At 42.3% G+C, this 16840-nt stretch overlaps 1 protein-coding gene across 9 annotated transcripts in view; it reads left to right on the top strand.

Moving 5' to 3' along the window:
- LOC138521540 (signal transducer and activator of transcription 5B) overlaps positions 1 to 13066 on the top strand; it is a 1967228-nt gene extending 1954162 nt beyond the window's left edge. For all 9 annotated transcript variants that reach the window (XM_069634461.1, XM_069634460.1, XM_069634455.1 and 6 more), the window contains one exon: positions 1601 to 13066. In XM_069634461.1, the coding sequence (XP_069490562.1) occupies positions 1601 to 1727 (127 nt within the window). In that variant the 3' untranslated portion in view covers positions 1728 to 13066. The remainder of the gene's footprint in view (positions 1 to 1600) is intronic.
- Positions 13067 to 16840: the final 3774 nt, after the last annotated feature.

Here is a 16840-nt window from a genome sequence, read left to right on the forward strand (position 1 = left end):
GAGAAAGCAAAGTAATTGTGAAAGAAAGCCAAGTAAAAGTGAACACACTGGGAAAAGGGGCAGAGGCCCATTGTATGAAAGAGAGATGTATTATTGAAACAAACACTTTAAACAAGGAACAATACGCCAACAGTGGGCAAATATCATTTCATGGATAAAAGGAACACTCATTGTGTAAAAGACCTGGCAGGAGAGTACACCAGGTGATAAGCAGAAGGAAGAATATCTCAAGGAAGATCCATGCCTCTGAGATTGTAAAGTTTCATAAAGCTCATTGTATGAAACTCCTAGTAGAAGAGTACACCTGGTGAAGATATGTTTTTAAGGATTGTATGAAAGTCCTGACAGGAAAGTGTACCAGGTGAAGATAAGTGTGTGAAAGACTGCAAAAAAGTCCTGGCAGGAGAGTATATCAGGAAAAGTCAAGAGTGTTTAATAAGTTACAGGAGGAGAAGAATCTTAAGGAAGACCCATGCCCTTGAGATTGTGAAGTGCTGTAAGTGTGAAGACAGTCAAAGGAGAATTCCTAGGGAGCCACATGCCCTTGGGATTCTAAATTATTTTGACATGTGAAGAGAAACCTGGGGAAAGGAGTTATTTCCCTGAGAACTGTGAATGCACCAGGAGGAGGGAAGTATACTCTTGGTATTCTAAAGAACTTGGTTATTCTTTGTTTGAACCCTTCATATTAGTAAAGGGAACCCAGGAGAAGGGAGCCATCCCCTGGAATTGTGAATATTATCCACTTGAAACCTTTTCGTTGTATTTACATCTTTGTGTTGAAGTCAAACCTTTGTGCACCTTGGAATTCAGAGACACTATCCTTTGCACTCTAGAGTTTGTTTTTAGAGTGTGAGGGCCAGACTAGGATTTTGGACACAGGACATATTTTTACTTTGGACATCTTGACATAGGACAGACCCCCTTAGTCTTTGGATGAGGTAGGGAAATAGCTCCTAGATTAGGGATAGTGAGGCTTCCCAACCCCTTATTATTTTGAATAAATGTATACAACCAAAACCATGAGTCCTCTGTGTCCACGTCTCATTTATTTATTTCTGACTTGTATAGCGCAAAACCACTGACCTTGGGGATTAAGGGGGCTGACATGCCCAAACACAGGTGGCTAGAAGCCACAAGAGAAGAGTAGTGAATGAGGAAGGCTGACGAAAGAAGGCCATGGCATTGTTCAGTTAAACAAGTAAGCCTTCCGACCTTTTCTAAAAACTCTATTAAAGTTTTCATCTCTAAGCTTGGTAGGGATTCCTGGATCATCACAATAAATAGTGCAAAAAATAAGACCACGTTAACCTATTTCAGACTTTCAGAACATCTATTTTTACTAAACTGTAATAGCAATTTCCAAAAATAACTATTCTAGACTATGTTTTTGTATATTGTTATCGCTTCACTGCTGTCCAATTTCTTCATCCTTTTGCAAAACTCATCAGACGGCACTGCTTTGAAAATCGACTTTCGAGATTATATTTGTATCCTTGCCATAACCTGATGCATGCCACACGGTTCATTGGTTGATGCATAAGGTTTCTGGATATCCAGTCAAAACATTGACTATAATATCTCATGGTTTGCTTTTCAGCCCTGACTCCATTCTGGACCCTGATGGCGATTTTGACATTGATGACACGATGGACGTCGCCCGGCATGTGGAGGAACTTTTACGTAGGCCAATGGAAAGCCAGTGGATCTCGCACGCGCAGTCCTGACAGTCCTTCCGCTGCCCTGCTGACTGAATGGAGTCTTGTGTGTGGGGGGGGGGGGGGGGGGGGGGTGTGTGTGTGTGTGTGTGTGTGTGTGTGTGTGTGTGTGTGTGTGTGTGTGTGTGTGTGCGCGCGCGTGTGTATGTGTGGGTCACACCTCGTTGAACTTCTTTTGTTTGGAAAAAGATATTCATAATGTGAAATGTTAATACTAGTTGTTCATTTAGTATTTCGTGCATGGTAATGCAAGTGTTTCATTTTATAAAACAAAGGTTTCGTAGCTCGTGGGTTGGCTCATCGAGATGTGACGCTGCAGCGTTAGATGCTGTGGTGCTATTCATATTTTCTGTTGTACAAATGGCAGTTGGCTGAATGCATGGTTTTGCTGTTTCTTCTTTTTAAGAGTTATAGGTTTTGCTTTCGCAAGTGTCCCACTGTATAAATAGGGGGTAACAAACAGTTGTGACTCATTTCTACCCATTGCTTTCCCATATATATACAAATACATATATATAAATATATATTTTTAAATGAGAGAAACCAGCTTTGCAGGTTAATTAAATCCGTTTATTTAAATGCACAATAGATTACTATTTTCTCCTGATTTTCGAAATCAGTAACTGGTTAAACGTCCAGGTGACTGAATAATTGATACCACGAAGGGCTTGAAGTGGTGTCACCGTTGGCAAGCGAAATCTCGTCCAGGTTGCTACTTCCCTAAATACCGTAGGGCATGCCTCCATTTGAAAATGTACAGCAAACGAGGAGGACCAATTTAAGAAAACACAAAGGAAAATGCTTTTCTAAAAGATCCAGATTCTGATGCTGAAGGTACCAGTGAAAAACATGTTACGAGTATACTCTGGATATTATCAGGGTTGCTACATCTTTACCAAGCATGGTCCTTGTAAACTTTATAAATGCACCATCATTTTTCACCACATTATGTGTTTGTGTGTGATTGAGGCCGTTGTCCTATTTGAATCCCCCACCTTGTTAAAAAAAAGTGCTCCCCTGTAAAAGAGACTGTTTCTCGACTGTACACCAGCGCACAAACTCTTGTCCCAGTAGAATACATGGATAGCCCCAAATGAATCTCTATGTTGAAATGTTCCCAATCTTTCCACCCTTTTGAGAACTTTTGTTGAAATGGTCATGGTTCCAGCTGTTCACAGCACCTGTCGTAGATCTGCTGTCTGGCTGCGTATGGCTGGTGATCTTAACGCTGGTACACTGAGTATAAACTACCAAGCAATCATCCTCTGCCTATGGTAAGTGACAGTCTAAAGACCGTTCTTTACATTACCGCCATGATGGCTATGGTGTCGGACACTGTTTAGGGCATAGGTATCCCTAGGTTTCCTGCTGTCTGGCCTTCCTGCATCTTGTTGGCATACCAACATTGGAAGAGTATCTCAAAGTTCCAGCACACCCAAGGACCCAAGAGAGCTTTTAGATAGTGATGTGCTAGAATTGTACATATATTGAAGCAGGGCTTTTAAAGTGTCTGTCACTGCTATGCGAAAACACGCTATCCTGCAGAAGGAAGCATGCACACCTCCCACAACAGGAAAAATAAACTGATTAGTCCCCCCGAAAATCATGTTGGGGTAAAAGGAGACTACCCTTGGGTATAATGTAATAGGTCGTCATAACAATGATATTCCCCTGATTCTCCCATGTGCTCATCTTGACTTAACCGCCTTTTACAAAGAAAGCCATTCAGCTGTGGGGTTTTGTTGTTTTGTTTTATTCAATGCTGTGGGGGTGGGTCATTGCGAGGGTTTTTAAGGGAGGGTGCAGAATGGGTGTTTTTTCCTTCTTTTTTGGTATTGTCATTATTCAATACAGTTTTTTATTTTCTTTTGAAAATAGCTTCTTAATTCTTGTGTGTGCATTGCATTGGTGAAGCTTAAAGTTGATAGGAGCTCGTGTTATAGCTTTTAATATATATTTTTTTGTGTTCAGATTTTTGTAAACCAGCCGCTCCAGTAAGCGTCACTCTTTCATCCAATCTACCCTGTATTTTTTGTCACCTGTTCACATACAATATCCTTACAGTCCAAGATTAACACATGCACCTTTAACTGGTGGTGTTTTGATTCATTATTTAACATGGTTCATCAAAATATCAACATTAAAACTTCATACAACACTGAAGAGTTTAACAATTCAAAAGATTTTAAAGTTTTCCTTCCTAGTGCCCTTTAATGACTTAAACGTGTTTGTGGTAGAAGTCCCTTTTCTAATCTCTTCCCATTCGTGTTGGTAATATAGCACATCCTGGACTGTTCTGTGTAGTTTATCATGGAATAGTGATGTTGATTAGGGATTTAGTGGGTTATTTTCTTGGCTGACGGGTCATTCAGAACTGTTGATTGGTCAGCCAGTATTCTGAATCACGGTAGATGACAAGCGGGGACATTATTGGTGAGGCATGGTTAGTAGAAGCCGGGACGTGATAGAGCTCTCTGATTTGGTCCTATTCATAGTGAAGACTTCTCAAATACTGGCACAGCACTGAGCACTTTTAGAAATATCATCAAAACAATATCATTGGGCCCTTGAGAAGAGTGGCAGCAAAGAAACGAGAAGGGTGAAATGGCTAGCTCTAGATCGCCACTTGTTGCTATCATTGCATTTCCAATTTAATGGTGACCTGCTTCTTGCCCCCGCATGTGTGTAAGAGACTATAGTCTTGAACAGAGGGAGAGATGAAAAGCATTGACTGCGCACAAGTTCCTCTTTATAAGTTGGGCATAGTGGGCACATCACTACCCTTCATTCAATTGCCTTATAAGTAAAATGTCTTTTGCAATCCTATACGTTATGTTACGTTGATTTATAACTCGCACTTCTTCCACCCAAGGGCAGTCTCCAGGCACTCGCGTTGCTCTGCAAGAGAAGTTGGTGGGATATGTAAGTGTGGATAGAATGAAACAACAGGTTCAGAACCAGGATGAACTCGCATTTGTGTGTTTTGTCATGCGTGTGGGAGTTGTTCAGTTCGATTCGAGAGTGCCCGCTTGTTGTATCCATAAGGGGTCTGGAGTCACGGATAGCTGGTAGGTGTTTTATTGTGTTGTGTTGGTGTTAATAAGTGTCGTGGATTTATGGAGTATGTGAAATGGTGTGTTCCTCTAAGGTTACTTGCAGACTCTGAGACTTGGTTGAGTGTGAGTATTAGATTAGTTCTCGGTGTGTCTATGTGTAGTGTGGCTAGCTACTAGTCGCGTATAGTGGCATTGGTTATGATGGAGGAGCAGCAAGGGGGAATTGGTTAGTACATCGGTTACTTTGACAGTGCCTCTGAAGTGCGTCTTTGGTTCCCGCTCAATGGTACTTTCATTCTTGGTTGCAGTCCTTTGGCCAGCCCCACCCTCCTGTGCAGACCTGGAGGCTGCCTTTCCCTACGGGTTTGAGGGCAGGGGTCAGTTGTACCTAGTGTGTTCCTATATACAAGGATGTTTACTGTGACTTTGTTTTATATGTGGGACAGATCTCCATATGGCATGCTCTAATGATTGTTGTACCTGATGCATAAGTACAGTCTACATGATTGGGTCTCATACACCGGAAATGTTTGAATGTCATGTCATCTTAAGTAGAAGAGAACAGTGTAGATGAAGTCTCCCAGTGAATATGGTTTTATTTAAGGGAGACTTCTCAGGAAGACTTGCATAGCCTGTTCTCTCAAATGCAATATGTCAGTACATGCATTGTGTTCTTGGAGACTGCAGACCGGGGCGTTGCTAGGTTTTTAAAAGATCTGGGCTACGCTAATGTCGGGACTTGGGCTAGCTAGCCTTTTGGTTGTAGCCCCTGATCTTCTATCCAGGGCTAAAACCAAAAGACCCGGGGCTATAGCCACCTCATCCACCCACCACACTCCCCTGCAACACCTCTTATGCAGAAGTCATGGGAATTATGGTTTTCATTCAAGATTGTGCCACAGATTGAATTATCCAATTGAGGATTGCACTACAAAGAATGTCATTCTTAGATGTCTGTGAGCAGTGTATATTTTGTGGAGCTGCATGGAGGACACATTTGCAGATGGTGCACTATGCAACATATTGGGGAAGGACATGTACTCTTATAGGTATGAGAGCAGTATGGATTGTACTTTTCCTTGCCGCATAGCACTGTTCATGATGTGATGTCATACAGGACAGTAGTATAGATGTGTGTGCCATTGCACACAGGAGAGCAGTGTGTTTGTTTCAGTGCTTCAGATAGCTCCAACATACCTTTTCACGAGCACTTTATAACACTGAGACATTTAGCATGTAGAAATACCACAACCAAGGCATGACTTAGACAAGCTCAGTAAACAGAGTGAGCAATTTGCATCAAGACGTATACCCTAAGAGGTAATCCTATGGAATACGTTCTGAGATGTACAGCTTTGCATCATGTACTCTTCTTCACCCTAAAATAACCAGTTCCCTTTTTCTATAGGTGTATTAGTTTGGTGAGATTAGGGCCGTTCTCAATTGACTGTGGGGTTTAATATCCGCTGCCCGTGCTGAGTTCACGTCCATGATGTTGGTCACTTTGCATCCCTTGAGTTCCATTAGCAGGTTTTTGGCATGCCTTTGCCATTGTAGGGACGGGGCCACTCTAGTGCTGAGCTCCTTTGATCCTCTTATACATAACCTAGTATTGTATACCTTCTAACAGTCATGGTTTCTACATTGCCACAGTGACGCCGGTAATCTTTCATCCCTGGTATGTGTCTAGTTAGGAAGTCACTCACTCGTGACTTCACACTGTTTCCTGTATGAGGTTTATTTATGTCGGTGGAACAAATTTCTGCCCCATTCTGTATTTCTCTTCCCATCTACTAGACGGCTGCTTTCCTAAATCTCAGTATTGCTCTTGGCTCTGCAAGTCCCACAACTTTCTGTATCTCTTCTCCCCTCTCCAATCACACCCTAGAAACTATCCTGCAGCTTCTGAACGATGCTGTATGCTACATCCATGTCCCTCTAGTCTTCCCTCTCTGCTAATGACTTCTTCCTTTTACTTTTACTCTAAAAGGTGTGGAACACCCTCACCACTCTAGTATCCCTCACCCTTTCACCTCTCCCCCCTGCTCCAGCCTGTCTTTGCTACTTCATCCCCGCTCTCTGCACAGCCAACTAATATTTATGTTGTGCCCATGTTGCTCACCAAGTCATTAAAGAAATGGCACCTTTTACCTGCTCCTACTTCTCACCCCTCATCAGCCTTTCTCTCCCCACTTACTTTACAATTGCCATTGTCCTACAAATCCTTAAAACGTCTCTCTGCTGTCAATGTAGATTAGCCCTCTCTTCTTTCACCCTTTCTAACCTAGGTTTTGAAGACACTGCTCACACGTTGCTCTTTCCTCAGCCTTCACCTCTTTATCCTCTTTTTACCACCATTGTTGGCTCCTCATCTTCTCCTAGGGATTCTACTATCCTCTCCTTGACGATGATATTCTGATCTTCCTTTCCTCTTTTCATCCCGATCTCTCTTGTAAGTGTTTGAGCTTTAGCCATCTGATACTTGATGGCCATTGGCTGTCATATGCTCCATCCATCCGAAACAGAAGTTATCTACTTCCCTGCTTTGAATGCTCCTGCCTCCTCTCCTTTCTCATATTTGTCTCCCCTGACATTCTCTCCCCATTCCTGAAGGCCTGCAGCCTTGGGGTGGTCCTTAACAGCCCCAACAACTCATAACATTAACCGTCATCATGGACAGAATCAACCTATGAAACATTTGAAAGATCTTGCCTCTCATCACCTTTCTTTTGCACAGTCATCTCGACTACTGCTCCGGCCTACTAAGGGACCTGCCTCTAGTCCCTTTAACCCCTTTTCAAAATCCTCAACTTCGCTACTTGCACTCTCTACAACCTTCGGCGCTCCTCTCCTCGCTGTCTCTATGCTGGCTAGCTCTCCATACAAAAGAGCTACCTCATATGTCATAGTTTTTAAATCTATGTATGCTGCGCTCCCCACCTGTACATCTACATTCTCACTATTCCTCTACTCGTACCCTCTGTTCCAGCAGCACCCTCAACCTTACCTATTCTTCCCCTTTATCACCGAAGCATCATACCCTGTTAACACGCTTTCAAACCAGTACTTAAACAACATCTCCTCCACACAAATGCACCCTTCCTCTCCCAGTGGATTCCCCTCACAACTTTATTGGGCACTCGCCCCACTCCCTTTATATATTTACCCTGTGCCCATATGTCAGTTGTGTCCCTAGTTTGTCCTACTTCACTTACCTCCTCCCAGTGGCTGAAGTGTACGGAAAGAAGTAGAACTATGTTCCCCGCTGGCCTGCCCCCACCCCCCACAGACCCCATCACTACGCCCCCTCCCACGCGCAATCCAAAGACCGAAACAAACACACCTGTACTGAAGTGCAAGTTTCAACTTCCTCCTACACTTTTATTTTAAAACTAAGCCATTCCGCAACGGTTTCTTTTGGAAAAAAAAAAGCATAGGAACAGTAAAACTTAATAAACAAAAAGATGATCACTGCTCCCACCCACTGCCTTCGCCTCCCCTTTCAACAGCAGGTTACTACTTTCTACTCTTATTTCGATGGAAAGCACCTGGCATCAAGATCGCTCTGATTCCTGTATGCCTCTTTATGTTTCTGTTCAAAGCACAGTTTTCCAAACCAATAAATAAAACACAATCACTAAAATAATACACTACAGGTTCCAGCAAGCACTTTTCTCTTGGTCACAGTCCAACAACACTAGTTCTGTTCACTACAGGCTCCTGCATCTCATTATTCCATTGGTCACATTTCAACAGTAGATCTGTTTACTACGGATTCCAGCAGAGAATTGTCTCTTGGTCACAGTTGAACACCAGTTCTGTTCACTACAGGCTCGACAATCATTTGTCTCATTCTTGGACTCATTTAGTTCTGTTCACCTCTGGTTCTAGCATGCTTTATATTCTTGGTCACAGTTCAACAGTGGTTCTGTTCACTACAGGCTCCGACATTCATTCTTCTCCTTTAGTTCAGTTCACGTCTGGTTTCAGCATTCTTTATATTCTTGGTCACAGTTCATCACGTTGGGCCCCGACCCTCGGTTTTTAGGGTACTTGTGGGAGGGTTTTGGGGGGGTTTGGGGGGATGTGGGTGTTACCCTCCCACCCCCGAGCCCACCTTTCACACCACTGCCTGTCTCGCGCCACACTTTCCCGTCGCACTCACACCGTTAATGACATTTATTTCTTATACTTTTTTAACTTGCGTCCAACCTCCTCCCCCTCCCATTCCCACTACAAACTTTCACACACATCTCCCTCACATGCATGTACACACATGCACACACCCAAACACTCACTTTGCTTCCACGACGTCCCTCACGCTCATGTGCGTCTCATGCAGCAGCTGTCATTCCCAAAATGGCCGCTCACCGAGAGGAGGATAGCGTCGACGGGGCAAGGTAAGTGCGGGTGGAGAGGGTGAGTTTTAGGATCGATTTAGAAAGACCAAATTATCGATTTTATTCAGTCTTTCTATATCTATCTTTTTTGTTTCGGTCTGGTGAAAACTATTTTTTCACCTAAGACCGTGTAAGATGCGGGTGTTAGATGTGGTACACAACATAAGTTAGTATGTTGAGAATTGTGTAATCGCAGGATTCAAAGGGCTTCTCGCTAGCTTAAAGGCTTGAGTGTGCTTGTATGTTACCTCCTACTTCAGCCTGTAATGGCAGTTGTCACAGAGAGGTCTTCAGGGTTATTCTACACATCGTAGGTTAAAAAGCCACATTGTTTTCTCTTCATCTTACTGTTCTGAGGTGCTTTTTAGGTAAACCTGTCTCGAGCCAGCATCTGAATGGCCTCCCAACATAGGGCACTTGCAAAACTTTATTATTGACAATATACAGTATTAAAGTAACGTTATGTAGGTCGAGTAAAATAGTCTTCTAGAGCTGCGTTAATTGAACATTTGTTTCCAAAGTGGACATGTGTTGGTAACGGGTACTAGTCTATTTTAGTTGCTAGCTCATAAAAACATGTTACAAATATGGAATAAATGGCCAATCGGCTTGTAGTAGACACTGCTTTGCATGTCACGGTTAGTGTAGCAATCCGCCATTATGATCTCTGCTCAGATTGGCAATACATTGTGTCCATTGATAAGACGAAAAGATCCCAGTTAAGTTAAACACAAAAAAAAGAAAGCTGGTTTGAATGGCATGGCATGACAGGGCAGATGTGGGATGGTTCATTGGCCATCAGTCTTCTATTGACCTTCAACAGTGGTTCAGTGGAGTTAACATATAATCACTTCTTTCAGGCTGACATTTATTTGATTCTCACTCCTCCAAGGGTTGACGTTTCCTGAAAAAAGATACTCCCTCTCCAAACATGCAGTTTTTGGAAATAAATTAAGAATGTGCATGTACAGTTTTTCCCCACTGATCGGGTCTGATAAAAAAGGATAATAATGAGTGATCCATGGATTGGATGAAAGAAGAATGACGTGGCCTGATGTGGTAGGTGATTCTTAGCTTGAAAGGGGCTTCTATCACCCTTAATTTTCCAACTGGGGAAATAATGTACACATACCAGAAAGAAAATTGTGCAATTTCAAAATTAAATGTTCATAGTAGCGTTGGCTCTACCCTGAGACTGCGTTCTTCAGGCTGTTCAGGAAAGACATAGTATATTAAAGAGAATTGTTAACGTTTTTTATATGTATGTTGGCTCCCAGAATTTTTCTAAAATTCTTTTTGTTCCTCCTTTGGCATGAGACGGTGAAGAGAATTTGAGTCCCTGCTTATTCCTCTTCAACAGATATTTCTGTTGTGTACTTTTCAAGGATGGAAGTGTGGGGACTTTGGAGTGCCAGTGGAACAAGTAGCTGCTGGTTTTGTCTGGAGGAAAAATTCTTTTAACTGTACTTGTTTGTACGTTTTTGAACATTGTCTCCCTCCTTATGATCTCTTCACACTGCACAACCCGTGGTAGAAAGTGCTGGGATGCATCTGGACGGCTTAAGAAAATGCTTTTGGTACAAACTGCAAGAAGGATAATGCATTTGGTGGAGTCTTTGATTTGATCGCGAAAAGATGCACGGTGGCCAGGTGTGCTATGGATAAACCAACGCATTCAATTATGCACTGTAATTGCCATACCTGTTAGTTTTATTTTAAAGTTCTATGATGCGTGCCCTCTTGAAATGTAGAGCCTATTTCTTGCCGTAAAACGTAATACATTTGTTTAACAAAAAGCTTATGCCTTTCTCTGAATGCAGCTAAATACAGCATCCTACAGATTGACAAAGAGCCATGGTTTTGTATTTTTTTGTCATTGACGACCCTTAACAAAGAACCATATGTCCCTAGCTTACAAAGCAGCAGAGACCTGTAACACATTCTTTGGTGATCTTCCTGGGACATTCCATCTTGACATCCCCATCCGTGTTGGAGTACCAAAGATATTATATAGGAAACTGTCAGATCATCAACCAGGGATACTACTTATGTAAAGAAAACATCTTCTAGAGTACATTCCTCAAGGCAGAAAGTCTAGAGGTGTACTCGGCCAAGGTTTTGCTTTTGCACCGGACCGAGTGACCCATCCTTCCATTACTCTGAATGCCTTGCCAGTTGGGGGACTAAATGTGCCCTCTGCAGCTATCTTATCCCAATATTCTCCAGGAAGATAAAACTGAAGTCATCAACCAACTCAACACCCTAGCACTGGAGTTATAATACTTCTATTAAGAGAATAAGCATGTAATTATGTCGTCAGGCTTGTGTCGTACTTAGGAATGTCATACCACAATCGTAAAAGAAATTTCAAGTTTCGTGAAACATGGCATTACGAGCTGGGACATGGGATCATAAATCTCATAAATCCTCAATCGAATAAAACATTAATTTGTTTCTCACAGTAAATTGCATGCATGATCCAGCATTGGTAAGAACTGTAATCTCAAGGCATCTCTAGCTTCCATCCATTTTGCCCTTTTGGAATGTGGCTGGACAGCTCTGAATTTTGACACAAACATCCAAGGGCCAGAGCCCTTTAACTGAATAAAAAAGTGAAATGCTATAACACTGTATTCCTTCTCCCTTAGAATAAAATATCATTGCGATTTGTCTTGTGTAATAAAAATAGGTTTTCATGTAGTTCATGCTGCCACAGTCATACGGCTTTGTGGCACTGTAAATAACAAGTATTACTGTTACCGAGTGCAACTGTCTTATTATGGTAGCTTTTATACCGAGTTGCGGCACAGATGATGGACCTTTCATTTTTATTTTCAAAGTAGAAACAACTTTTAATCAATGTGTGTATATAGCCCAACGTTCACATTTGCGGTGTGCCCCTATCTAATTACGAGCTCCGTTTCCCTAAATACAGAAGAGCGAAAGATGGCTCAGTGAAATACTTTACAAGTAAACAAGTCATTTTTGAAATTCTGGTTTAACTTGTTTTGTTGGCGTCTGCATCCTGCCGGTCAGGTAGTCTGTTTGTTTTGCTTATCTAATATAGTGCATTTTGTTATTCTGGCCCTCCTCTGACACATTCTGTCATTGAAATCTGTGGTAAAATCATAGAATATTTTCAAAAACGATTGCAACTTATATTTAAAAAAATCTCAGGGTCACAGAGGGCTCCTTAGGGCATCCTTTTCTTTTGCCTCCTTTGCTGATAATGGCCTGTTGTGGTTGAGACAGGGTTTAAGGTGTTAGTAGCCTCAATCAAAGCCTGGGAGTATGGATGGGGTGGTCTGACCCAATTTTCCACTGCTCCTGTATACAACCATTGCAAGGACTAACTGTCCCATATCCTCTTGTCACAAACAACCAGAAGAACACCAAAAGCCTTTCTGTCACTCAGACTCTAAGGAGCAGTGCCAGATCTATCAGATAGGGCAATCCAAACCAAACACTTTTCAAATTTGAAATGAGTTGCTAGCATGGCTATGTAAATACAAATGTATTTTGTTTTCTAATATTGCATTCAATTTTACTTTCACCGCAGCAAAATTATTAATTTTTGTGTATACTGTATTGTAATGAAATGGCTCATCGCGACTCCCCATGATTATGTCTTCAAGTTTGGCCATTTCAAAGATAACGTAGAAAAGCCATATGGTAGGGAAAGGTTTTAACGACACAGAATGGGATGTGCACATGTTTTTGTAGAGAAAAAGATAAAAGATTAAAAAGTGAATATAATTTAAAAATGGAAATTATGTACTTTTGATAATTTTCTTTAAAAAAATCTTTATTACATGAATTTAATTATTTCAAAATACATATTTTAGTGTTTAAAGCGGATTAGTAAATGGCACCAATAAAGTATTGTCTACTATTTCAGGCTCTTGTTTACTGTTTATTGTGAGTTGGCATGAAGCATAAAAAAACTTCAAGCAGACCTAAAAGAAATGTTTCTGGCTGCCAAATATGTTTGATTCTTCCTGGCCAGGTAGGTATGGTGGGGATGCAGACATATAACCAGTCTTTTTCTCTTTTTTCTCCTAATTTGTAAAGTATTCTTGTGTGCATGAGACAAGGCTGCTATTCTGCCCAATGTTTTTACTTCGCGTCATCACACCATATGTGTCCTTTATCTGATTGTTTTCCTTGTTTGATTCTTTGTTTCATTAGATGCTTTAATTTAGTGTAAACATGCTGCCTTGCAGATGCCTCTAGCCACTTTAAGACACCATACACATACAGCAATATACAAAGAAGTAGAACATTTACAGAGATACAATAAATACTCCATCAGTTATCCCACAATATGAGATGAGGAGTGATCTGAAGACATTAATCCTGTGCCTGTTCAAAAACACACCCAATTGACCAGCGTTCATATACACCATTGAAAGTGATATCAGAAACCCTGCTCCTAAAAACAGGCCTATTTTATACCCACTTGAGCAACCATAGCAGCACATTGAAACCCTTGGCTGGTTTGCCTTTGACAACTCGCACTGCTCTTAATGCAGTATACTGTTTTGTTCCTTTACCTAACCAAGCCCCTTTTCTACTGCTGCGTATCAAGCTTTTTTTTACACTTATTTGGATATCTTTTACTGCCAGTAAATGGTCTGTATCCTGCAAGGCACATGTTCACACCTTATGCTTCTGAAGTCTCTGAACTAGACATCCCTTGAGATTGGCTTTATTGGGCTCAGGCCACCCCTGGAAGCAGAGTAGTAATTTTGGATGCAAGGTGAGGAGGACCATGACCACTTAATTAGTTTTGGCAAGTAAGTGGTGTTTAAGCGCCACCTAACCACCAAAACCATTGCTTTGGCATACATTGAGAAGAGAGATGACTTGAAGATGGACACGCAGCTTGTGGGAGCTGTTTAGTTATTTACCCACACTGACAACCCATGGCCAGGCTAAACCCTTAAGACATTGCCAGCACTTCTCAGCCAAAACGTATCCTTCTCCTTAAGCTATTTGTATCAAGCAGTAACATCAAACTTTGGCCTGCCAGTTTTATTTCTAATAAGTCAGCTGAGAATGAATGACTTACTCACAGCTGTAAATGTGCTGCTGGTGCTAAAAGTGCTTTCAGCTACTTGATTTATGCTTGTAAATTGCACTGAAGTCATGTTAAAAGCACACACATTGACGAGGCCAGCAGTTGTGAGTTGTGCATAGGTATTAGACATTTACCAGGAACTGCTATTATATGGCAGCTAACCACACCATTTTCCAGCTGTTGCCATTTTATGTCCAGGTAGTAATGTTGCGGCAGTTTCTGACAAATGCCTAGCCCAAGTTTGCACAAAAGCCAAAGCTGTTGGTTTTTCCAGTGCTTGTTTATCAATGTGGTGATCAGGCAGGGCTGGGCAGAGGAGTCTGCAGTTCCCAGTAGAGCATTCTGGTATAAAGTGTGGAACACAAATCTTGTTTAGTGGGGGGATTATTGACCGAAACGGACTGGGTGAACATTTCAATGGGTAACGTCAGTATGCGTCATTTTGGGCTCCACTAGAGACTGAGGATCTCAAAATGAGTCACTTGCCTTGACAGCTATGTACCATTAACTTTCATAACGTCTGTATTGAGAACACGCTGAGTCCTCGCATAAATATTAGCAATGATCTATCGAGTGCTACTGATCAGCCTGACATTTTGGAGGACCTTCATGTAAGGAACAACACCTCCCCCCATTTAGAAACCCTAAACCTAGGGAGTATGGGGGACCCTGCTTAAACTCTATGTCCACAACGAACCCTTTCAACACCAGTTTCCAACGGGTGCACACTCCCATCCTGCATATGTCGATCTCCACCTCTTGGCAGCAACAGAATTTTTAAGGTGAGCAATGAAGCCGATCTTCGGTAACAACCACACCGGTCGCATTGGTTCTTAACTCCTCACACCCAAGGGAAACGACCCCAGATGCACTGGATAGTGCGCCCACACCTCACGAGGCTAGGAGAGAGACACAACAATGCGTTGTGGCGCATATTCATACTCCTATTACAAGCAAAGACGTCCCAGTGGGAGATCCACACGGGAAAGGGGAAAGTGACTCAAGATTCACCTCCCCAGAGACCTCAATGGCTCTAATGGATGGTGAAGCAATGAGTAAACAAACTGCTGGGGGGAAAAAAAGTTTTGAAATGGAAACAGAAATAGCTCCACAACCTACAAACACGAGAGGAGATGGAATCAACTCAACTCTAAGCTCTACAATTTCGGACAAAAAAAACACGGACCAAAATGAAGAGCATTCCACGGCCTGGGTCTAGGTCCCAAAACACATCTAAACCCAAACGGCGACGCTTAAACCTAAGCCAGCCGGCACAATTTTAACAAGTTACATTGAGAAAGTCAAGCTGAATACAAACTCATCCCAACAAAACGGAGTGAAAATAAAGAAAACTCTAAGGATGTACAGGAAAGTAACGTCCAGGAGAAAAGCCCCTACTGCAAACCTTGCAAATTACTTACTCAATCAGAGGAAGTCGCACTACCCAGATCCTGCAAACGAGTAGTTGTCAGATGCAGAGATCTTGGAAGGTGCGACGGACCCCATAGAACAAGTGCCTAAGGAAAAACAAGTCAGTGACAAAACCTGCTCTGGACGCCACCAAGACCCTTAAAAACATGATGGCACTTCGCTATGCAAACAAATGATGCAACTCCAGCACCAGCTGAGACTCCATCTACCAGCCTCGGCCCGGAAAACCTGTCAACACACCAAATAACGCCATTGCTTGGAAAAGAGACCTCCAAGGATGGCCTAAACCACCTTCAAAAGGCCTAACATCAGACAATTGGCACTCAAGGGTGCCTAGATATACCTCCGACTTAATAGGTCCATTTAGTTCATTTGAACGACCAATGTTGGCCATGGGCCTAGCAAATTGAGTAACTATGACATGGGAGACCTGTGAAACAAGGGCACCACGAGTAGACTCCCCCAATGGTGTGAGGAGGGGAGGCACAAGTCTGATCAGACATACAAACTAGAAATCAACAAGCCCCTCTTCGGATAAATCCTTATATAACGGGACAAACAAACTGATGGAAACCGGGGACTAAGACATCTTATGTCACCATCTCAGCCCACTGAAGGAACGAACACAAGATGAGGGGCCTGAAGCAAGGAGTCATCCGGTCTTATCCTTAAGCCCTGACCAACATAGTTGACTTGAGACTTTTCACTATCAACGGATGGATCCAATGACCTTCTTACATCGGACCCAATCACAGGCCCAATTGCTTCACCTGGACAAGTGAGCAGGCCAGACAAACGACCTGAGCAAAAACACAAAGACGCTGAAATAAATAGACTTATGTTCCATAATGTCAACAGTCGCAATCGCCCTGAATCAATAAATGACACCTTGAAAGATCACACAACTATGATTGCAATGATGCACTCTAAACTGGTTTTTCTGGAAGGCTTCATAACAGCTACTGAAATCAGATCATAGGCATCGAGACCACCTCACTCACATAGTGAGAAGGAAAGTCAGACAGAGATCCCAGAGACATCTAACTTGGAAAACGAACGAGAGGGGCAAAATATGGAGGAAACACTGCAAATCGACCTTACAAAAGAGCCAAAGGTGAACTCGGCCCCAACAGGAAATCGCAAACAAAACATCCA

This window comes from Ambystoma mexicanum, chromosome 13 (assembly GCF_040938575.1).
Source record: "Ambystoma mexicanum isolate Mex_15411 chromosome 13, UKY_AmexF1_1, whole genome shotgun sequence".
In the NCBI taxonomy this organism is placed as follows: domain Eukaryota; kingdom Metazoa; phylum Chordata; class Amphibia; order Caudata; family Ambystomatidae; genus Ambystoma; species Ambystoma mexicanum.